We start from the raw sequence: 23,500 nt of genomic DNA on the forward strand, positions 1-23,500 counted from the left end.
TGTGGTTGTGTTTCTTTTTCCTGGTAAAAAAGCTAACCCTACATCCCAGAATCATCTATTTGCCTTCTTGGTGCTGCACTTAGGATTTTTGGAGTTGTCCTAGGGTCTGTGTAAGTTGACAAGGTTCTTGTGATAGTTTGGGATGGTGGGTTGTCTCCCCCATATTCTGGTTCTCTTGAAGTTTATTAACCAACCTTCCACAGCACCCACCAGCCCTGGCTCTTCTCTGGCCTATGTTTACTTATGTTTTCTTAGTGGTTTATGTTTTGAAGTGTGCCTTGGTTCTTTGTTTCTTGTGTTAGGCTTGAAGGTTCATGAGCTGGGATGGGTGCACTGTGGCTACTCATGTGCTTCAGTGTCTATGGTTATGATCCCTCTTGACTGTAAAAAAACAAATTGGAGGCAAATTATCCAGTCCTGGAGACTTCTGTGGGGAAAAAAGGTAATGAGTGCCTGAAGGGCCACAATCTTGTAGATTGTGTGTGGTGCCATGTAGTTGTGAGCAAGTTTTCCTTTTTGCAGAAGGTAGATAATTCCTCAGGGGCTGGATAGTATCTGATCTTTGTGTGAGGGAGGGGAAAAGCTGTCCTACTTTAATCTGAATGTACTAGGTAGTTAATAAGACAGACCTTTGCCCTGAGTAACTTGTCCAGCCTGTGTTGTGTTGCAGGAGCTCCATGGAGATGAAGCCTGCTGGATTTATTTTGCTCTGAAATCCATTTGGCTTAAAGTTGCCTCCAAAATCTCAGCCTCTGCAGTACTTCAGACTTGTAGCTGGGTAACGTGCTGGGTGTTTAAGGGCTGAGGTTGGGGCAAGCCCTGGATGCTTTGGTGGCTGAGAGGTGACATTGACATGTGGAACTTGTCATTCAGGTGTCATGCTGAGAGCAGTGTGCCTCTTACCTGTCTCTTCCTCCCTTTATAATTTGCAATATGTATTTAATAGTAGAGGGATTTAAGTGTTTTGTTGTCTGTGCAGTTGTGGTTTGTAGGAGCAGTTAGCTGGAGTGATGTGTGGCACTGGAGCTGCCTATGGTGGCTGATTGCTTAAGTCAGCATTGCTGAAGTGAGCGGCGAGAAAGTGAAGGTATTTGCACCAGTCATTTAGAAACTGGTATAATTTAGGTCTGAATCAAGCTCAGGCTCAAACAGGTTGTAGAATTTATTTCTGTAACACCACCGGGGGTGTGGCATTGCAGAGACAAATAAGCAGTGGTTCCCAGCCCAGAGGCTTGTGTTCAGTATTAGATAATGAGACATGAGGTAGTTATAACCAGGGACCTGAGTGGGAGGGGTTAGGAGAGGGTGAAGGTTACATCCATGTAGAGAACCTGAAATGTTTCTTCTTGTGCCTGCAGCTTGTTAATGGTACTGTAAAGAAATTGTGGGTGCATCTGAGGTTATAGGAAGGATGGAAGTCAGCTTTGTAGAAGGAAGCGTTGACTGAGTTACGGGACATGCATGGATTAATAAGAGAAAGTGGAAGGAGGTAAACTGAAACTAGTCAAGCGTACAGGGAGTGTCTCGGTTTACACGGAAGCAGAACATGCAAAAGTACTCGAGGGTCTTGAGGAATTTAGGTGTTAGAGCAGTGATGGGAAATCTGCACTCAGATTCCTAAACGTGTACTTGATGAGAACAGAAGAACAGGTCAAGAGAGGGGTCCAGTGTGGCTGCCAAGAGCTTTGTAGTCCCTCCTCTTTGCTGTCCTTGCAACCTGGGCTCCCACAATGCCAAAGCAGCTTCTACCCAGCTGGACTTCTGGTGACAGGGCGGCCGCTTTCCACTGTAGTTGCTGGACTCTTTTTGGGGTGTACTCAGTCAGCACTGAAGACATGCTTGAAGTGGTGACGCTCCACCTGTCAGCAATGCATTGATTGTTGTTTCTGCATGCTCTTTGTCCTGAGCAAACCAGATGTTTCGGGGTTTTAAGAGCTAGTTAGTAGTTGTTACACTGTTACTGTGTCACTAATTTCATTTTTCCTTCCCTTTTGCTCTTCAGAAATGCCATTCTCCTGAGTGTGCAAGGAACCTACAGAACTAATGTCTAACCCTACATGGAATAACAACTCTTGGAAGGTACCACCCTTTTTTAACTACATGGCTTTGTTACAGGTTGGGTTAATATTGCACTGATCTTTGCTTCAAAGCTCAGATTTGAAGAACCATGCCTTATGTAATGCGTCCCTTTGAAAGGCTGACATTGCTGTGACACTCCAGTCTCTGATTTCCAGAAAAACTGTGTGCAACCCAGCATTTGATCTAGGGTGCCAAGGGGCCATCCCTCTTTCTCTGTGAACGATCTCTTTAGGCAGAGCCTGGTTTTGCCTTAGGAACAGATGGTGGTTTCTATTCAGAGAGCTGAGCTAAGCTTTCGTCATTCTTGGTGACCATCCTTGGAAACATATTGCCCTTCCTTTTAGTGATGCATGATGTCTTTAACTTAGTGACCTTCTGGATAGTTTTTCTTGACAAGAGGCTTCTAGCCATATTTATCAAGAACATCATGAGAAAGTGCAGTTGCACTTGTAACATTTAAATTGAAATGTCTCTGCTGTTTGTGCTGCATTAACCAGCTCTCAGGCATTGCTTGCTTTGCTTCTGATCCTGCAGTGATGCCATAATACTGTATTTTGGACTGCCCTGTACATTACCATGGCAACAGACTGATGTCACAGGCTCAAGGACATGACTTCAGTGTATGATCATGCAGAGGCACAGTCACATTTGTGAAGGAGAAAGCTGACTAATGTGCATCTTGAAAGCAAGCAAGGGGAATGCAGGTTACAGCTGACCAAGCAAGGTGCTTCAATAAAAATTTCTCTTTTAGACAGAGGAGGGGCTGATCATGTCTTTTAAGGTAGAACTTTTGTCGTGATGAGCTTCTCTTTCCTGTGGATAAGCAGACATCTTGCAGGTACCCTATCTCTTTTAAACAGGTGGTGTTCTGGGGTGGGGAAGCTTGCTGTCTGGTTTCAGAACTTTGAAAGAACGCTTTTTAAAGAGCTTCTCAGTGGTCTTGTAAGCACACTGGGAGCACTTTGACTTGCTTAATGTTGTTCAAACAGTTTAATTGGTTTTCCAATGCTTTTATTTTATCCATAACATTGGAAGGTGAAAGGGGAACTGCATCTGCATTATGGTCACATTTTCCTATATCCTATTAGCAGATTCCAAGATTGTTTAATGTGCTCTCCACCCATTTCATTTGGCTGCAACCTTTGCTCCCATGAAAACAAGGCTGATTGTTCTGAATTGCTGTGTGTATGTGTTTTGGCACAGCTTAAAGGTACCTATAATAACACAACTATTGTCTGGGGAAAAAAAAAGGCAGTTTGCAGTAATAACTACAAATAAAAGGGTGCAGTAATGGGGCAAGGCACATAATGGTCATTTTCCCACCCATTACATACAGAAAATTCTCAACATGGTCATCCCTTCAACACGACAGGGATGTGGGCTTTAGCATAGTATGTGAATATTGGGAATAGGGGACTGAAATATTTGCGTGTTGTTCCAAGTTTCTCTTTCCTGGCCACAGTTCCATTGCTCATATCTATGGATGGGGAGACTGAATGGCTTTTGCACAATGCGGTATTTTATTTGCATGCTGTGAGCAGTTTAACAAGTGTGTGTGTGTGCTAAATGAAGCATTCCCACTTTCAGTTAGCAGCTGACGCACCCTTAAAATAAAAAACCTAAGTGCCTTTAGGTTGAACAGTGGAGTTTTGAGGGGTGACATTGTGCTGTGTGTTTGAGCGGATGGTTGGTTGTGCCAAGCCTGAATGTTAGCTTTAAATGCTGTGAGATTCAGTAAAGAACTAGCTAAAACTCCTTTGTGCTGAAGTAAATATTGTTCATCTCTGCACTTTGGGGAATAAAAGCTGTTACACTGCTAGATTTGGAAGTAATAGTTTTAAATGTTCAGTGTTACAGGAATTCAGGATATTTAACAGAAACTGACATTTCTTACAGCAACTTGGTTGCCTCCCAGGGCAGGAAGCTGTAGAGTGTTAAAAAAGGAGGCAGGGAAAGAACTTAATAGCCTTCTCTCTAAATCTGGATGCTTGAATTCAGTGCTTGGCCTTGAGCTGAAAGGACTGGAAGCTCTGCAAGATTCAGGCTGCTCTGCAGCAAACAAGAAGATAATGGTGATGGACTATCAAGAAGACAGCCTTGCTAAAAAGAAAGGCTTTGTGATATGGTAAAGGGGAAGGAAGTCTGGAGAACTTAGAAAAGCAACAGATGTTTTTGGAGGTGGGAAAAAACTCAACTATCCATGTAGTTGGCTCTTGCAAGAGGAACTTGATACCAAACAAAAAGTAGGCACACCCATTGTTTAACACAAGGATCCTGGAAGGCTGCTCTTCAGAGCCCCCATGCATTTCTGATTGACAAATGCCTTGTACAGTGACATCTCGCAGAGGCAGAAATGAATAATATAAGCACCTGTGAGCTCGTGCAAAGGCATCTGTAAAACAGTGAGGGTGTTTGATGCTTCTCTTTAACAACAATAAGAAATCTTTATGGGTGTATAAAACGATACTCAAATCAGGAAGCCAAGAGGGATGCTGTTCCTGGAGAAGGAAATAATGACAGAAGATGCATTAAAAAAGAGGGAGAGGTTGCTTGTAAGGGTGTGTTTATGGACTGTGATGACTGAAGTGTGATAGAATAGATTGCTGATCCTGTGTATCAGAGTGGCAATGATTTTTTTCAAGTTGTAGAAATTTGCATGAAAAAAAAAAAGTGTTTTGCTCCATCTAATAGGTTAATCCACTGTAATTGACTGTGAAATAAACCTGGGGGGATTTTCCAATCTGTATGTGTTGCACAGCCTCTTTGCTGTCTACTTGGCAACTGTATCTTTAGATAATTAAAAGCTGCTTTTTTAAATCTGCTTTTCTTTCAATTTTTTTTTTTATTTTTTTGCATCTTGCTACTTCTCTGAGGGCCATCAGTCATCCTAAGGTGTAAAAAAACAAGATAATGTGGTTTTAGGAAAGGAAAACTGCAGGTCAGTCTCTTTACTTAAAAAATGCCTACATTTTGGTGAATGCTTAAGGCTTTTTAACGTGCACATCACTGCTGCATTTCTACGAAAAATTCAACTTTCCCAGTCCAGTATGGAAAAACTAAATTTACTTTGACTTTCCAAGATTTTGTTCCACTTGTCCTTCTAAAATCAATAACCAAGTTTTCATGGCTGCCTGTGCTAAGGCAGCAGTTGTAATTATCCAGAAATTACAGAACTTGTTCAGCACAGGGATCCTCTGGTTTCAGCACATAGTTTCATTGCGCTGTAGTGTTTTGAGAGGCTGAAGGGTGGGATGCAGCTACAATGAGTTTCCAGATTCCTAACAGTGTGAGGGACTGTTTTTAATAGTGATGATAAAAACAGCTATTCCCAGTTGGAGTTTAGTCAGTGGTACAATTATCAGAGCTATGAAATAGTGCAGGGATGTCTCAGAATGGAAAAACTAAGGCTTGAAACTTACTTTCTTGAGGGAGCTGTTTGAAACTATTTCCTGCAAGCTCATAGAAAATTAGTAAGATACCTTTTAATGGCAAGAGATGAGGCTGATGGGGCTTGGTGATTACTTTGGTAATTTAGTTTTCAGGCTAGCAGACTTCAGTGGGTTTTGGGAGAAGGATTTGGTAGCAATTTGTTGATGAAAGCCAGCGTGGTGAGTGGGAGCTCTGGAGCTGGCATGTTTGATGTGTAGGGTTATGGTCTTCTGCTGTATCTTGTGGTCACACCAGCTGTTCCACTGGGGAGCCTAAAAATGTGCTGAGTATTTTCACAGTAAAGTAACAATCCCCAGCTCAAAATCTGGTTCACTTATACCATCCTTTTGAAACCACAGTTGTGGGTACCTTAATTTCTGCTTAGCTGCTTGGTGATTTGGTGGTTCTTATTCATGTTTTCTCAGTTTCGTGCAAGCCCTGAAGAGAGAATATAGATTGTAGTAGACAGGAGCAGCAGGAAATACTGAGTTAGATAGCAGTGCATAGATTTTTTTCCTTTTTTTTTTTTCCTCTAAAGCTGTTTTTGTGTTAATAAGGCTAAAAGTAATGTGAAGCAAATCCAAATCTGATGTTTTCAGGTAAACTTTCAGAAATGTTCGTACTTATGAAATGGTCCTTATTCTGGAAAGAATTGCTTCAGGATTGTTTCTGGCATCCTGTTGCAGGCCTGTGCTACTGAATTTTGAAGATGAAACTTGAAAAGGGAAGGATCTACAGTAGAAGTTTTGACAGTTAACAAGGCACTTGAGTGTGCAGAAGTTATCCTGTAACTAAGAGCTATTTCAGGGCCTGTCTTTTTCTTTAAAGAATGAATTAGAGTAGAATTTGTGCTATGCTTGGAATTTCTGAAAATGTAATTGTGTTAGTTGCTAGGTGTATCAAATATAAAACTCTGAAAAAAAGCTCTTCTTTTTACTTCAAGTACCTCTGAGTTATTAATAGGGAAAGAAAGCCTTTGAAAATGTAGCCAAAAAAAGAGTAAAGATCCGTGGAATTGGTAGGCTTCAAAATTAGCTTACATTTTAAACAGTCTTTGAAACAATCATGCAAAAAGATGCTGTATTTAGTGTTGGTCTCTGCTGCAGTTTAGCAGCCAAAACCCAAGCTTATCTGTAGCTGAGTTAGTTCAGCAGAAGACGTTCTGTGTATGATGTCCTCTTAAGAATTCGTATAAAACAAAGCAGATACTTTGGCTGGGAAAAACGTTGAGTGCGTACTCTTGCTTGCCTTCTGTCTTTGTTTTAAGCTATTCAGCCGTGGTGCATCACCTGTGCTTTTGGGTGTTCAGAGTCCTTTATGGTCTCTTTCAGCAGGTCTGTGGTTTGCAATCTGTAAGGCCGTTTAAGTGGTGAGAAACATCGTCTGCATCCAGAGCTGTTTCCTGGATCATTCACCCGCATTTGTCTGGCCCCAGCTCTGCTCTCCTATGCACTGTTTCCTCCCTGTGCCTGCCTCTGCTGAACTGTATGTGTTTGGGCAAGCTCTGCCCTGTGATGGCTGCAAGTGCCTGGTTTTGTATGATGGATACCTTGGGGGTCTGCTTTGATTGCGGTGTTGTACCAAATGCCTTTTTGAGTCTCATCTGAGTTGCTGTGTTACTCTGTCTGTCACTGGTTTGGATTATGTTGCTGGCTTTGACACCCTGCTGTACCATTTCCATGCCGTGCACATGTATGACTTCATGCTGCAGGCCTGGAGCTGTTGGAGACAGCGCGATGCATGTCAGTAGGCAAAAAATATGCTGTTGGATTCAAATTATGGGGACTCCTTCTGCCTGTTGTGAGCAAATGTCTCCAGCACTGTGACAGATTAATCTTCCAATGAAGAGTGAAGATTGGCAGCCTTTAGTGTGCAGTCAAATTGAAAATGTATGATTCTTGTATGTGGTGTCAGTTAACAGTACCAGCAATTAACAGCAAAGTCAGAATAACTTTTAATTTCTTTAGATTTGTGAAAAGCCTTGAAAAGGTGAGGTAGCCTTGGCCAACAGCCTAACACCCACTTAGCTGTTGGGGAGCTCACTACACCTCCTTCCAGGAGGGAATAGGCTTAGAGAGTTTAAGAGTCAAGGTAAAGACAGGGAGATTACTGGTTGCTGTTGTGGATGAAACAGAAAGAAAGTCGTTTATCACCAGTTAAAATGTATTTGGGTCGTGAGAAGGAAAGATAAATGTTAAACCAACACCCTTCCTCTCCCGTTTCACTGCAGGGGGATTATCTGCCTTGCCAGGGAGCACCTGCTCCTCCCTACCCTTCTCTGACCTTGGTGGGTTTTTTCTTTTTCCTCTTTGTTGTCTGTGGGTTTTGCCCTTTCTTAAATAGGTTTCCCCAGTGGTGCCAGTCACTTGGCTGTGTCCTGTGGTGGCTTACGGTGGAGCTGGCTGGACGGGGTCTGGGGCAGCCAAGGCCACCAGCTGCAGAGGCCATGTTAAAAACTGACTCTAATCCGTGGTCTTTAATTTTTCTTTTAGTCTTAGGCTGTAGCCTGTTCTTTGGGGGCTTTTTGTTTTGTTTTGTAAGATAACACCCAAAAGACCAGTGAATCCAAAGCTTGTTGAGTGGGTGTAGGTGGAGGCGTGTCTTATTTGTTTATGGGTGGGTTGTTTTTAGATGCTTTTAATGAATCTGTTGGAAGTTTCTGTCCTCAGCAGATGCAGTGATGCACTTTGTTATAAAATGTTGTGTGAAAAATAGTTTGAGCTTCCTTTTACATGAAATCTCTCCTGAAGGTGGGTATGCTCAGTATAAGTGTATTCAGAACAGAGGGTTTTTTTGTAAATGGCTTACTTATAAATTTGAAATTAGAGTTTGGCGTTTTTACATTATTTTTGCAAGATGAAAGATAGTTTTGTGTACAAGCATGATGCTGTTGCACCAGCAGTGTCCTAGTTTAAACAAGAACTTGGAAAAGATTTAAGACTTCGTGACAATTCAGAAGGCATTGGTGGAAAAAAGAAAGCCTGTAGAAGATGCAAGTAGCTGAAAACAGGGTAGACTCAGGAGTGTGATAGAAAAAATTGGGCATTTTGAATTACAGAAATACTCGAAAGTAATGGCACAACTGCCTCTGAAACTTTTTTTAGTACCATTATATTTAATCTGATGTTTGTGCTGCTGTAAGGTTTCTGTTTGGATTTGGTTTTGGTGACTCTGAGGAAAGATTTAGATGCTTTAGAGATGCTTAGCGACTGCTGTAACCTTTCAACTCTGTAGTGGATTGGTGGAATAAATCCATGTGGACAAAATCATGTTCTGCTGAGTCTTTTTGTATGTGGGTCATTTATGTTTGGTTGGAGTTTTTTCTGGGGGTGGGGGTGGGGTGGGTGGGGCGGGGCGCGGTGGTGGTATCTTTTGTGTCTGTTTTGTTGAGAAAGTATCCACAGTGGTAGAGGACAGAGAAATCCACAATGTAACCTTTTGGTTTAAGGGTAAGATTCCACAGAAGTAAGCAAAAATGAATTAACCCTCACTCTGCTTAACTACATAGGGCTGGACCTGTGATCAGGGCATATGGGGTGGTCTCTGTAAGGAGAACTCTCAGGCCAAAGGCTGGTCCAAACCAGTTAGAGCCATATAAACCAGTTAAAGCCATACTTAATTCAGTGAATTAAGTTTAAAAGCTGATGAGTTTCTTGTTTAACACTGGGTCACCTGCTGTGGGGTTTTCCTTATTAACAAAGTTCTAAAAGGATTGTGTTTATTTACTGGATATCTAAAAGTTAGCTGTAGGTTCTACTAAAGCTTCTACTTTAGAAACCATTTAATACCCCACAGGAAGATGTACGGAAGACATTATTACTGTGCATTGTGTATCTTGGTGCAGTGGGACTTCTTGACTACATAGTATCAAGTATGAGATTTTTAGTTTCTTGCTGACACTTTACTTTGTGAGTATATGCCAATAAAATGGCTGGTCCTGTGCTGGAGTACATTGATTCAACTCTATGCTTGCAATCAGAGGAATAATGCAGACGGGTTTATTTTCACTGTGTTAAGAGCTGCCACAAAACCGGCAAAGGAAGCTTTAATTTTAAGAATTAGAATGGGTCGTAATGCCATGCTGCTGGACTATTACGGGCAAACTAGTGAGTAATTACTGTCAGGCAGGCCATGTGATGGTCAATTTATTAGCTGTCGCAGCAAAAATGAATCTACTAAATGTGTGCCAAAATGAGTCAAGTGGACCTCTCCAGCCAGGATCCCTAACATCTACAAGCAAAACAGGGTGATGAAATAATTGTTTACAATCCTCATCTGCCACGTCGGTGTTGTAATAATAATCAGGCTTATCTTTAGAAAACTAATGCTGCGTTCTTGAAAAAATTCTTCTTGCTGATTTTAATTGCCTTTCTCTGAAGTGGGACAGGTTGGTATTCCAGCTGATCTCTTCTATGTATTCTGAATTTCTGTCACTGGTGTTTGTCCCAGAACTCTCCTTTAACATCAGTTCTGCATCTTGCTGTTGTTTCTACTGTTCTTTGTATGTACAGGAGCAATCCAGTGAATCCTCAGCCTTACAAAAGAGGGCACAACGTCTCCAGAGCTCTGGGAGTGCTTCTTTACTATTTTTGGAACCAGCTCTATTGCTTCTATAATAGGAAGGCTTCTGGAAGCTTTCTCCTTCCCCTTACCCCAAGAAAGTAGCCTTTCTTTAACTCAGAATCTGCATGGGAAAACAAATCTAGTTTTATACGCTGAATAATTCAGCTGTGGCTCATGGAACACACGGCCTCAAGTGCACGGCAGTACAGTGAGTATCTTTACTCATACCCTGTAACCTGAGGCTGCAGCAGCTGTAGCCCTGCTGCATGGTTTTTAGCTACCCCCTATTTATCATTCAGGACACACAGTAGATTATGCAGTGTCAAAGAGTGCCAAAGTAGGTGGTAGCTTTCTAGAAAGTGGAGTAACCTGTGATCTGTGTATCACCAGCACTGCAGCAGCATTGGCAAGTAAGAGAATTAGTGGCTTTGTTTTCCTCTTGGATTGAGGAGAACAAATCTAATGAGCCAGTTGTTAACTCCTTCCCAGTTGAGCAATGGGTGATAGCCTTAACCCAAATTGTGCAAGACAGCTGAAACATTTCAGGAACAGTTTAGCAAGGGAAACACTTGTAATATTATTTTTCCCAATATTAAAATACAGAGTTAACAAGGTGCAGCAGAGATCCCCTCCCCTTCTGAGATTTCTTCCTTTCAGGGGGGAGAGAGGATAACTCAGTCTTTCCAATGCTGACCACACCTATAGGAGAGAAAGCATGAGAGCTACAAATTAGAATCCTTTCATTCTTATTTATATGCTCTTGGAAGGAAGGCAGGTTTTCCCTGTAGTGCTTCATTAGAATAAACATTTCATATGCTTATCAGTACAGCAAGTAGTGCTGTTTTACAGCAGTGAAGAGTCAAGGGTTGCCTTGAAGTCTTACATGCTTGTTTACCCACTTCTGAAACACTGTATTTTGCACACTATGCATTCAGAAGTCTTCCTTTCCATTGACTTGAAACAAGTTAAAAACTCTGCAGTAGGCACCTTTCTGAGCACAATTCAAGGTGAGGATTTGAGACAGCTGAGTTCGGTCTGAATTGCTGACAGGCTTGTCCCACTGGGCTTTGCTAGTGCCTTCCAGGTGCAGGGGTAAGTGGGTTCAGGGAGCTGACCTCTTGTGGGTTAACTTTCTTCTAGTTAGCTCCTTGAGCTGCTTCACGTGAGAAATGGAACAGGAACCTGTGCTGATAAAGGGGATGATGTGAAGGGGTTGGGAGGAAGGGGTGGGAGCCCAGTATGGCAGGAATTATGGTGACCAAAATGGCTGTGGAGCTGCACAGTGTTTCAGAGCATCCATGCGCGCCCTGCTGACATGGATGGCCAAGCTCAAATTTATGTGGGATTTGTCAGATTTTGGTTAAATAACCTCTGTCTGGTGTTATCCAGGGTACAAAGTATGGAGGGAGCTTGGTGGAACTTTGAGAAGGGCAAGAGTGAATTTGGTGGGCAGATGAGCCAAAGGCAGTGGTAATGAGGTCTTGCTGCTTGGCCAGCTCTGATTCATGGTACCTAAAAGAAGTGGTACTAGGTTTTGGTGTGTAAGTAGACACAGGAAGCTTCTCCTCTTTGTTTATTGCAGCTGGAGCCCTTGTGGCAGCTTTATTGCTTTTAGATTAGATAACAGATCTATGCAAAGTTATACCTTTTGACCGTCAAACAGAGGGGAAGCTGAGCACACAAAGTTTCACAAGGCGAACTGTGTCAGTGGTGGCTCCTGTAGCTGCCTGCTGCAGCTGAAAAGGGCAAACTGCAGTTCAGCAGGACTTGGAGAATCTCATCTAATTGTAGTTATTAATCTGTACATCTCTTAATGCTTATAAGATGGATATGGTGTCTTTGCTAAATACTTTGTTCGATGTGGGAGTTTGTTGTCAGCTGCACGGAAACACAAATGTGAGGTCACTCTGAAACTCTTTGTGAGATATCCTTAGTTAAAACATGCTTGTTTTCTCTTATTTTGCCTAAGACTGTTCTAATAAATAAAAAGGGGAAACCTAGCTGGTGAACTTAGTCTTAAAGAGCAGTTCTTCAAGGTGTTTAAAATAGGTAGATATTACACAAAGAATAGTTAAAAACAGAGGGTTATGTTCCTCTAGCTGTGTTAAGGGGTTGAGATGAGGACCTGGTGTATCATCTTGCTGTCTGACCTAGTCTGGGAGATGCTGTGGGTCACTGGTTGCTACCATGAAGTGTGAATGTTGGGACTAGTGAAAGCTGCTTTCTTCTTTATCCTGAGTGTGCTGGTGTTCTTTGCCCAGCTGATCCAGTGAGATGGTCCTGCGGGGCGCATCTTAAAGCTAGCCCTGTGTGGGGATGGGGTCATCAAATGTGGTTTTCACCAACAGTGTGACTGCTGCTTGGAACAAGTTCCCAGGCCATGGACTACTTCCTAGAAAGTAAATTTTCTGAAAAGATGTGCCCATCCTTTGAAGTCCTTTGTTAATCATTTACTGTTGCTACTGTTTAAAACACACTTGCTCTTGCAGTAAAACTTTAGCTATCAGAATATCAGAACCTGCAGTGTATTGCTGTGCAGATGAAGAGACCTTGACCCTCCTCCATACACACTAGCTGATCTAATACATTTGTTTTTTTAAGCTGCAGCAGCGTTCAGAATTGATGATAAGATAGGGAGTTTTGTGGGACCATTCAGGGAGCTGTGGTCCATTGCTGCGAGGACATGATGCTCACTGCTGCCAAAGTCTGAGTCCTTCCCACATCTTATGCATAGAGGCATGTGTTTGGGGGTGGTTTCAGAAAAGGAGAACAACATGATTAGGTCTTTAACTTCCTCTTCTGTTTTGTTTCTTTGTGCATCTGTATTTCAGTTTTCAGGCTCTACCCAACTCTGTGCAAAGCTAACAAATCAGCTGAAGCACCTACTGATAAGGATCAGCCTTGGTAAAGAAACACTGTGGTAGTTGAAGGCAGTAAGTATCTCTGCTAGCTTGGATGCTGATTTTTTTTTTTTCTTTATTTTTCTTAATTCACAAGCACAGATTTTTACTACTTACACAGTAGGAATTTGTCAGTAGCTTGCTGGCATTAATAGTCTGTTTCAGCTCTTTTCTACTGCCCAGTAGCTATAGGAGGAGGAGAAGGGAAAAGCATGTGTTGTATGGAGCTGTTTGGATCTGTGCTGCAGTGCCCATCTGAATTTGCCCGTGTCCATTTTGGTAGCTTTTCCTTCCCTCTAGTAGACGCTAGTCTCTTCTTAAGTGCATGACATCCCACTGTATGATGCCTGTGCTTGGATCCGGATTGTGGATTCCTGACCTGAACCAGTTTGCTTGATGGTTTTGCTTCTCGAGCACTTTACTACAAACAAGATATCTTTTGGTTTCAGTTTTTTTTGTGTGTGGCTTTTTACTGTTTACTTCTCAATTGATCTGCAAAGGAGTAAGACTAGGGCAAAACGTCTGGTATTCCTAACCAGGAATACATGGAAAGAGGTTTTGCTATTGAAAAAGTGACTGGCATTCTTGAAATGGTATGGTTGCATTTATTTGGGTGTGGATATAATCATGTTTCTGTGGTACTGTTCCTGCTGAGTCTGAAATGCTAGTGTCAGTAAAGCCAGACAAAAGCTTGGATAAAAGTCAGAGTTTTAGTGCCTCTTACTGATGGTTCATGGGAAAGTAATGATTTTGTGTTTAACTTGATTTTCATGAAGCTTTATGCATATGCTGCTTTTTCCTCTGTGAATTACTATTTGTGAATGTGTATATTTTACAGCCCACAAAACATCAGAAATGGCTGATTTTTGTGCCTAGGTTTCACTCTTGCAGGTAGGTCTTTGTTTTAACCTCCAGGTAGGCTAATGAAAATGGTGTTTAACTACAAAGCTTCAGTTTCTACTGCTGTTAACCATAGCAGCCGAACTCCTTGTCTTTCTGAATTTATGGAGTAAAGGGCATACTCTCATCCTCTGGCTCTGCCAATGCAAGGTCTCAGTCTTCTCCATCTGACGTGTTTCTTTGCCTTGTGTGTAGAGCTCAGCTGAGAGTTCTTAATGAAGACTGGAATGTGTTCATATAATATTTTATATATTATTTTAGGCTTCTGCTTACTCAAATGTGGGCAGATTATTAACCTCTTATTCACTGTCACTAAAGCAATCATGTTGCTACAGTAGACATTGAGTCAGGTGAATCTTTACCAATTCCTGTTTTCCCTGACAGGAAAGTCATCCTTCATTGCTTTCTCAGTGAGTGTGGCTACCAAGTTAGAGCAGGTTTTCCAAGCCAGGAGCGTTTAGTGGCAGCATCGAGTTGTAAACCACGTTGGTCAAGCACTGATTAACTGAGCTGTATGTTGGTAGGTGATTCTCTGCATGGGATTTATTTTTTCCTGTTGCAGGCGTTGTGAAAGGGGTGTGATGTGAGAGGCTCCATCTCTATGAGAGCTTGGCTGCTGGCGAGCACAAACCTTCATTGAGTGCCTCTGCCAGGCTGCTCTGTGGAAATGCCACTCGCTGTAGGAATAGGGCAGCAGTAGGAGCACTGGGCAAAGCTGCTGAAAAGGCAAGAATAACCTGCTGCACTAAATGACAAATCCCCTGGGGACATAGCTCTATAGTTAGCATCTTCAAATGGCATTCCTTTATTACGGCATCATTGTGCATGTTCCTCTGGAGAGGAAGCAAACAATCTTTAAAACAATCTGTTGGCAACTCAGGCTTGGAGTATTTGAGTTTTTCCAGGGCTCTTTTGCTGTGTCACTTCTTCCCTTTTATGTTCCAACTCAAAGGTTGTTTTTCTGTCACTGTCAAAGTAAGTTAAAGTGCCAGTAATAGTGTCTGCTTCAAGGACAAGGTGTAGAAAGCACAGCAACCTAGCACATATGAGAGATAACTGCAGAACAGTTTTGTTTTGGTGCAATCTGCTGCCTTATCTGTGTGTGATGCAAGGATGGGGCAGTTTTCATAAGGCTTGGAGGCTGCATGGTGGTATGTTTTTTGTCCTTTATGGAATCTGCCATGTTATTTTGATTAGAACACTAACGTAACTCCTGGCAGCGTCAAATCTTGTTGCTAGCAGCGATTTCCCTCCAAAGCTTGATGCAGTACTAACAAGCAGAAAGATCTCGTGTGTCCTGTTTGCATGGAGCTCAGAAGACGGCGTGTTCCCTGGGAGGTGCCAAGGTAGCACTGCAGTCGTATATAAGGTGAAAAAGTGTTGTGTGTGCAGACAGGCTGTTGTGGGGGGGTGTTGCTTGGTATTTTAATGGTGTTCAGAAACTCCAGCAGCAGTAATGATGTGATGATGTTAAGTTCTTTTGTATCTTTTATTTGTATCTTTTATATATATATATATATATATATATATATATATATATATATATATATAAATGTATGTATATGTATGTATATGTGTGTATGTTGTTGTGTGTGCGCATATGTGTTCTTTCTCTTGGGAAAGGATCCTGACCATCTGTGTTTTAATTTCTGCTGTACTTGAATGTGAGGATCTTACGTGCCTCTTGTTTGTTCAGTTTCTAGGTGGTAGAGACACGGTGAAGCTCTGTGTGGGGCAAGGAAAGCTGATGGGGGAGCCTTGTGCATGACCCAGGATGGACTGGCTGTAACGGCGTGCCTTAGCTGAAGAGGTAGTTACGATGAAGAGTTCCTGCAGAGCTGGCCTCCACAGGGAACCGCTGAATTCCACATCTTCCACCTTCCATCAAGTCAAACGGTATGAGCAAACCAGCTGGTCTGTCAGTAGTTACTTAGCACTGATTTAGCCTTTTCCTTACTTTCGTATTGTCTTGCATGTCACTCAAATGTTTAGTCTAAGTTCTTACTTTTGGATTATGTTTAAGTGAAATGCTGTAATGGCTTAAAGGCAGAAATGTGTTTTGACGTTTTTATTTTGTAATGACAACTACAGATTCACTACAGCTGGCACCGTACTTGGAGAAATCTTTGGGGTTTTAACAACAGCTGTAAATTTGGGAACATGGCTTCAAAGTAAAACTAAATTGGAGAATGGTTTGTCATAGTGGCTTTACAACATGCAGTCAGCTTAAAGCAAGTTGAAATGCTGGCAATCGTTGTGGTTCGTCTTACTATGGTATAAGTAATTAGATTAGTTTAAGCTCAGGTTTTGTATTGCTCACTCTCCTGTGTCTCTTCTTAAGAAATGCACGATTGATTTCAAACACGTGTGCTTATGTGACAATTAAGTGAACGCCTCTCACTGTGTCTCTTTATAGGAACACCGTACTGAACAACTTGTCCTTATGCAAATGCAAGAACATGCCAGTTTGTTTGAGTTCAAGCTACTTGAAAATATATGGACTTTTTTTTTTTCCCCTTTTTCTGCAACCAAGACTCTTAAACTTCTTCAGTGTGGAGGAAGAGTGCCAGCTTTCTGGTTTCCAAAAATTGTGTGGGTTTAAAACAGACTTTAACCTTTGTTCTATGTGGTTGTGTAGACAGCATGTACTTGCTCTGTTAGTCTCGTGGTAATTTAGTGCTGGAAGAGACTTCCTGGATCAGCCAGCTCCTTCCTTTACCAAGCAGTATCTTATAATTCCTTCTGTAAACTTAGTCCAGCCTCATAAGCAATTACATCTTCTCTTCTGTAGATTAAGCTGTTAACTGAAGATGACAGATCTAGCTGTGCAGTTGGCGAATCTAAAGAAGGTTCTTAATTGAATGTTCTTACAACCTTGTATACTTGTTCGAACTTGTGTTCCTTCTTTTCTTTTCTGCAAGGACCACTTCTTATTTTCAGTGGTTTCCCTCTTGCTGTGTTCTGTAATATGTGGTTGGATACCCCTACATGTGGTTTTGCTGTGCTAAATGACCCAAGTGTTATCTAGTAGCTTCTTGAATAACAATTGTCATCTCATTCTCAGTGTAGATACATCTCTTCTGATCATGCCAAGGTGTATGCTGCACTCCAGAGCAGATCTGGCAGGACAGTTTTCACTGCTGTCTTGAACATATAACAGAATCACCTCTACTTACCTGTTTTGTGGGTGTGTCTGTGGTGGCCAATGCACTGTTCTTAGTTACCACCAAAACTTTTGGTGTTCAGCTTGCTGGCACATCACCATCTGAATTTCAGCACTTTCCTTAATTTCTGTTACTTGGTGCTTTGTGTCTCTGCTGTTCTGGAAATGCCATAATTTCTGTGGGTGCACCTGTTGTGAGGTCATTCCTAACTAAATCAGATGTTCCCAAGACTGATACTTGAGGCATGACTTCGGTTTTCAGGCTGATACTGTCTTATTCAGCCAGGGCTGAATAAGCTCAGTAAGTCATCCAGGGCTGGCTGCTGCTAAGCCAGTTCCTTTGTCTGTTTTCCCATTCCTCTGCCAGTCTGTCATAACCAGTAAATCCTGTGCCTTCTGAAGTCCATGTGAGTAAGATGTGTAGTACATTTGCCTAAAATGATCACTGTTTTGTGAACCTTCAGGTTAGTCTGGCATACTGAACTATTCCCTTTTCCCTGTTTTTCTGTGGTGTTTTGTCTTTGCTTGCAAAGCACCTTTATATTGCAGTCAAACTACCAGGCCTGGAGAGGCTGTGATTTACCTCCGTTCTCTTTATTCCATGCAGTGCCGCATGTTTTATTAACTCCCATTGTTGCCTTTCAAGATGTTTGTAAGTCTTGCTGCTTGGCCTGCAGTTTATAAGAGCTATCTATTTTGGATTCTAGAACTGAGGTGAGCCAATCCTTGCAGTTTTCATTAAGCTTTTTGTTCTTGCTCAAATTAACACCTGGGCTTTTGCCCTCACGATCATCCTTTCTTTAGAAATAGTGCAAATTCAAATTTGATATTTTGTGCTGTACCAAGACTACGCTTAATCTTTGCCCTGACCTTGCTTGCAGCCCTGTTTCTCTCTGTCTTCTCACAAACTGAAGAGCCTTTCTATTTCTTTGTTTTTAAATATCTTTGCAGTGACTTAACACTGCACCAGTTTTTGTGTTTATTCCTAGACTTTTTTGATCTCTGAGATCCAAGTTTCCAAGTGATGTGACTTGGTGACTTGAACCCTGTGTCGTCTTCTTGTATCCTTCCTGAAAAAGGAGCGTGTTCAGTTGAAGTTTCTTCTGTTCCTGTCTGGGATGTGTTCTTAGTAATGAAAACACCTTTTGACTCTTGGAGAATGCCTGCTGGGTTGTGCTGTCTTGCAGTGAAATCCTTTGCACCATAGTGCAGCTGACTTCATGAACCAGTTCCTTTTGGTCTTGGGTTTCAAAAGAACCTGATTGACGCCTTCAGATCTGCTTTTGCCTATTCTTCTTTTGGAGCTGACTCTCTTAAAGATAGCATGGTCCAAGGTTAATTTCTCCCACCTTTCATGTGTCCTCATTATGTATGCACAAAATTGAACACGAAATAGCATCACTTTGTGTTTGCTCATTAACTGAAGAAATTTTTTTTGCCATGACATTAAGAAAGGTCTTGGTCATCTTGCAGTTAATAAATTAGAAAACAAATCAAGAAAGAGAAAACGTTTCTAGAATGAAACATGTCACTTACCTGTACTGATCTGGCCAGCTTTCAGCAGAAGCTTTATAAAACCATCACTTTTTTTTCTTACTGTCCGTCTGTGATTTTTTTCTCGTCTTAGTCTTTACCACCATAGGCATGTGTGCTATCCCATCATCTTTGAGCTACATGTTTTGGAGCAGCTTATAACCTTGAATACAAAATCTTCCAGGTTTTCTTTCCTCCTGCTTTGTCATGCCTGTGTCATCTGTAGCATGGTTGGGAAGTGGGGAGCAGCATGGGTTTGCGCTTCCTCAGGCTTAACAGCAAATTACTTCTATGTCACTTGCTTCATGGTAAATGATTTTATACAAAAGACTGGCAAAGCAATGGCACTTCTTCCTGTGTTAAATTTAGAAATAGCTGAGGTTACTGTGCTTTATGCTGAAGGGTGTGTGTGTGTTTGCTTTAAAATGTGTTCAGAACTTATGGGTGAGAGCCCTGAAACTGGAGTAGTCTGTGCGTTGGGCTTGAATGTGCAATCTGTTACCTGAAATCTCTGCCTGGGTGAAGATGATGGCTTTTATGCTTGAAGGATTTTATAGCTGCTCCTGTGTGCAGTTGTATTTGGGTGTTGCTGCTCCAAAAGTCATTTTCACCCGCATCAGTTGTGGGTGATCCAGTGTTAAGAGTTAGGCAGCTACTTTGTATTTAGCTCCTCAGCTCTTGGGCCAGCTCTGCCCCATGTGTTCAGCTTTCTCTTGCTGGCCACTCAAGCATAGAGTGCTGCTTTAGTGGTTAAATGCCTTCTGTTTGCTGTCACAGTCTGCAATAATCCGCACTTGCTCTCCAGTTGCTGCAGGAGGCAGTTTCACAGGTGTGGAGAGGTGGGTCAGGACCAGTTGCTTTAATATGAAAACACTGCTGCAGGGGAGTGGGTTTTCTAGAAATCAGATGCCTCTACAGCTGCGGAAGTCAAACCCGCCCCTGATCTGGAGCATCGTGCTTCCCAACCCGGAGCCTTTCTCTGAGCTTGGACACTTGCCACACACCAGAACAAGCTGCAGTGAGTAGCAGAGTCTTCCATCCCAGCTGCTTGTCTGGGACTTTCCCGCTGCAGCAGAATCCACGGAATGCCTTTGAAGCAGCTCTTTGTCTGCTTTGCCTTGCCCTGGTGCAGTGCAAAGGGGCTGAAAACGGTACCGGAGAAGGAGTCCAAAGGACCCACCGAGTCCTAGAAATAACAAGTGGTTGACCATAGTTTAACTTGCATTCAGTACTTAGTGCTTCATAATTGTCAGTGTCCTTTACAGAGGAATTAAGCTCTACAGACAGCAAAATGGGATGCCAGGGAAGAGGAATGCCTTGCTAGAGGTTATGCTTGGTGTAGGTTTTTATTGTTGTTGGGTGTTTTTTTTTTTTTTTTTTTTTGCCTTTTTTGGGTTTTTTTTTTTGGCTTCTACCTTGTGTTAGTATGTCCTAAGGGCTTTTCCAGAGTTGTAGTTGCCACTGCGTGTGCAGTCGGCAGCATTAGGAACTTTTGTTGACTGGAGTTAGTGTTTACAAAAAGAAGTCCACAGGAAACTTTGGGGTTTTGATTGAAATTTTCATTTTAATAAAACCTTCCAGTGCTTTGCCCAGAAAACTTGCAGTGTGAATACGCTGTTTGAGCAGATTACGCTTTATTGTTGTTCTTGCTGCCCAGAGGAAGTCTTGTGGGCTTCACAATGCATTGTGAGAGTCCCTGACCCAGGTGCAGTGAGGCAGTGAGTGCATCTAGGCTCTCTGTGGACCTTAGGAAGGAGTTGTGAAAGTTAACTACAGTAAATACATTATTTCTTTTTTCAGGCTGCTGTGGTTTAGAAGATACGTAAATACAAAAGGATGCAAAAAGATTCTGAACAGCTTGAATGATAGCTTGTGGGCCTTGCCTTCAGTAGGGAGAAGAGGGGTGTGTGCATGTCTGCGCATGTATAAAGACATATGTTTTTATATCAATCCTCTGTTGTAACTAACTTGATAAAACTGCAGTGGAAACAAGCTGTAGTTACAACTTGTAAAACAGTAGTGTCATTCCAGAATTTCAAGTATCCTGTTTTTTTCAGACACAGCTGATTAGAAACAGAAAAACTGACCCATTTATTTCATCAGCTTAAGGATGGAATAACAGTATAAAGGCAGCACTGCTAGTTGTTTCAGTGCTGATCATTCCTGGCAGAATTATCTCTTATCAGCAATTCAAAACCACACATTTGGGATTGAAAACCTTTTATGCTTACTCCACAGACTTCTGAAGAGTCGTTGTCTCTAAAGATAGAATGCTTGATAACTTAAAGGGTGGAGGAAAGCAAACAGAATTATTCTGCAATTAAGTATCACAGGGAATTGTCAGTGACTTCACCTTTTAACAACTATTTTTGGTGGTTTTAAATATTTAAAAGCTTACCTGCAGCTGCCACAGTTCTCTGCTTGCCAGCACTGAAATGTTGCAGAAATGAGGTAGTCTGTGGGTGGGGACTAGGCTCTGCTTCATCTTCAAAGCAATTTCTGCTGGGAAGCCTTGTTCTAATTCTAGGAGATAGAAATGAAATGTGTTGCTGACGTGCAGGGAAGAAGCTATGTTTGCTGAAGAGTTCGTTGATCTTAATGTTCACAGCAAAGTGTGTGCGGGATGGGGGCTTGTTTTATACTCTCAGGTAAGGTCCATTACTAACATCCCCTTTAAAATGGAAGTTCCCCACTGCTGAGAACTGGGAGCCAGGTGACACTGCGATTCAGCTGGTCAGGTGGGGATAGCAGTCCTCTTTGTAGCTGTTTAAACTTATTCAATGATGGTTTAAATCTGGATCCATTAAGACAGTGCAATGAACTGCATGTTTAATTCAAATGAGGCAATTATTCTGGCAGTAAAACTTCTGACTAAGGCATAATTTAGTTATGTAAATTATAACTTTTCAACCTTAAATGGTATTGTTGGCTGAGCCAGGGACTAACTGAAACACAGGAGGAAATATAACCTTAGACAAGAAATCTGTAGTAGGCGAGGCATAGCTTTACCCTTTGTCTTTCTCCATAGAGCAGAAATAGCTGGGAGCAGCTGAACCAACTTTGCTGGCTAAACATGTCCTCTGAGTGTGTTGGGGTAACCAGTTTGGTCCTGTTTTCATGCGTATAATACCTGCTCTTAGTTTCATGTGCAGCTTCTCTTAAAGAAAGGTGTTGAACTGATTGTCCTGCTGAATTCCTGAAAACTGCTTGAAGAAAGCCTTTTAAAAACATGCTCAGCTCATCTTTCAAACATCCTGGCATGAAAACTCATGAATGAAATTTGATCTTCTGCTCCGAGCTCATGAGATTTCAACATGCAAAGTCGTGTATTTAATTGTATTCACCTCTTCTCCCCAGGGTATGGTGGCAAGCAGCCATTGGAGCTTTTCTCTCTCTAGTCTGGAAAACACAGCTCCAGAATGCCCTTCTGGGTGGGGAGAGGAGGGCTGCAGGCACTGTTCTCTGCAGCAGCTTGCTGCAGTGGTTCACCTGCTGCTCTTTTGGGCTGGGCTCTGGCACAGAACCATTGGTGGCCTGACTCTGCTTAGCTATAACGTGCAATTGAGATGAGGCAGAACGTATGGAAAATGAGGTGGAAATAAACTACAGCAGCCTTGATTTCCCATTCTTTTTTCATATATTTCAGCACCCTGAAGTTCTGTTTTTGTCAGATTTTTTTTAGTTTTTAGCGTCAAACTGAGAAGGCAAACTAAATAGCTCAGCTGCATTTTGCAGAAGAGACTGAATTGGGAGGTGACCTAATTCTAACATTGAGCTGGAATTAGCACGCAGAAGGCACGGGGAGAGAATTAACCCAGGGACTAAATAGGTGTATCTGCAGTAAGGAATGCTGTCTTACCCCCCCAGTCTGTAGGTGAACTGCAGATGGTTTTGGCACTGTCTGGTGGCAAGAGTGAGGTGAGGATCCTCCTGTAAAATTAGGAGGAGAGAGAACATAACTGCATCCTTTCCTGTGTCTGCCTCCTGGCCTTCAAAGCACTGCACAGGAGCCCAAAACCTCTCTGCCCATGCTTGTTACACATCTCCTACTACTTACCATGAGGACCAGAAAGAGGAATCAAAACCTCAGGGGAAGGCAGTGGTTAAGTAGCATGGGTGCTTCTAGTGGCAGAGGCTTCCTCTGCTTGGACAGGCACAGGAAGTGCCTGGTGTGTTGTTGCCCCTGTGCACTTGTGTGTATTATGGTAGCGGCTGGAAGTGGAGCATCTTGCTTTCAAACCTTCCCTTGGCTGGCTCTGATGCTCTCTGGCTCAGCTCTCCATTCTGCCGTAAGTTTCTCTGGAGGGCCCGCAGTAAAATCTGTGGGGCGAGGCAGTCTGGAAGGTCCCCAGGCTGTGCTCCATGTGGCTCCTACAGCGTGTCCATGTACATTGTTGGTCAGCATCTGCTGCTATGACTTCCCTCTTACAGCCAGCCCGTGCGCTATGGTGGGTCTGCTTGAGGGTGGGTGAGCTGGGTTCTCCCTCTTCATGTGCTGACCTCGCAGACACCCTGTGTAGCATCAGCAAGGCTGTCTTGTGGTAGATGTGTGCTCTGATGGCTGTGTGGCGTGGCAGGGGAGAGCTCAGCTGGCCTCTGCCTGCATTGGTCTGATACAAACCTGTAATGTGTGCGAAGTGCAGGCGTTACAGCTATAAACTTGTCTGACTTTATAGATGTTATGACTTGAAAATTTTAATTAAAAGCGGTTGGGTTTTTTTAGGCTACAAATGCAGTACTAAAGCAACTGTTTTGGTGGTGGCTGTCAAGGGAAACATTCAGTCTGAATGTATCTGTATCAGCTCATGATAAATGTGGCATTGAACCTGCTGTTCTTAAACTAGCAAGCACAGATTATCCCTGTTTGAAAAGGAGCCCTTTTAATGTAACAATTCAAAGATTGCCATGGAAACATAATCTATAGTTCTACAAT

At 42.4% G+C, this 23,500-nt stretch overlaps 1 protein-coding gene across 4 annotated transcripts in view; it reads left to right on the top strand.

Annotated features, from left to right (window-relative positions):
- Positions 1 to 23,500, top strand: part of FBXO34 (F-box protein 34) — a 42,709-nt gene that overhangs the window by 12,149 nt on the left and 7,060 nt on the right. The window contains exons 2-4 of one of the 4 annotated variants that reach the window (XM_065683256.1): positions 2,003 to 2,079; positions 12,903 to 13,004; positions 15,568 to 15,767. In XM_065683256.1, coding sequence (XP_065539328.1) covers positions 15,691 to 15,767 — 77 coding nt within the window. In that variant the 5' untranslated portion in view covers positions 2,003 to 2,079; positions 12,903 to 13,004; positions 15,568 to 15,690. Of the gene's footprint in view, positions 1 to 2,002; positions 2,080 to 12,902; positions 13,005 to 14,212; positions 15,241 to 15,322; positions 15,341 to 15,567; positions 15,768 to 23,500 lie in introns of those variants that run through there. The other 3 variants (XM_065683255.1, XM_065683257.1, XM_065683258.1) reach the window with 3 other exon arrangements.

Source organism: Lathamus discolor, chromosome 6 (genome assembly GCF_037157495.1).
Source record: "Lathamus discolor isolate bLatDis1 chromosome 6, bLatDis1.hap1, whole genome shotgun sequence".
Classification (NCBI taxonomy): Eukaryota; Metazoa; Chordata; class Aves; order Psittaciformes; family Psittacidae; genus Lathamus; species Lathamus discolor.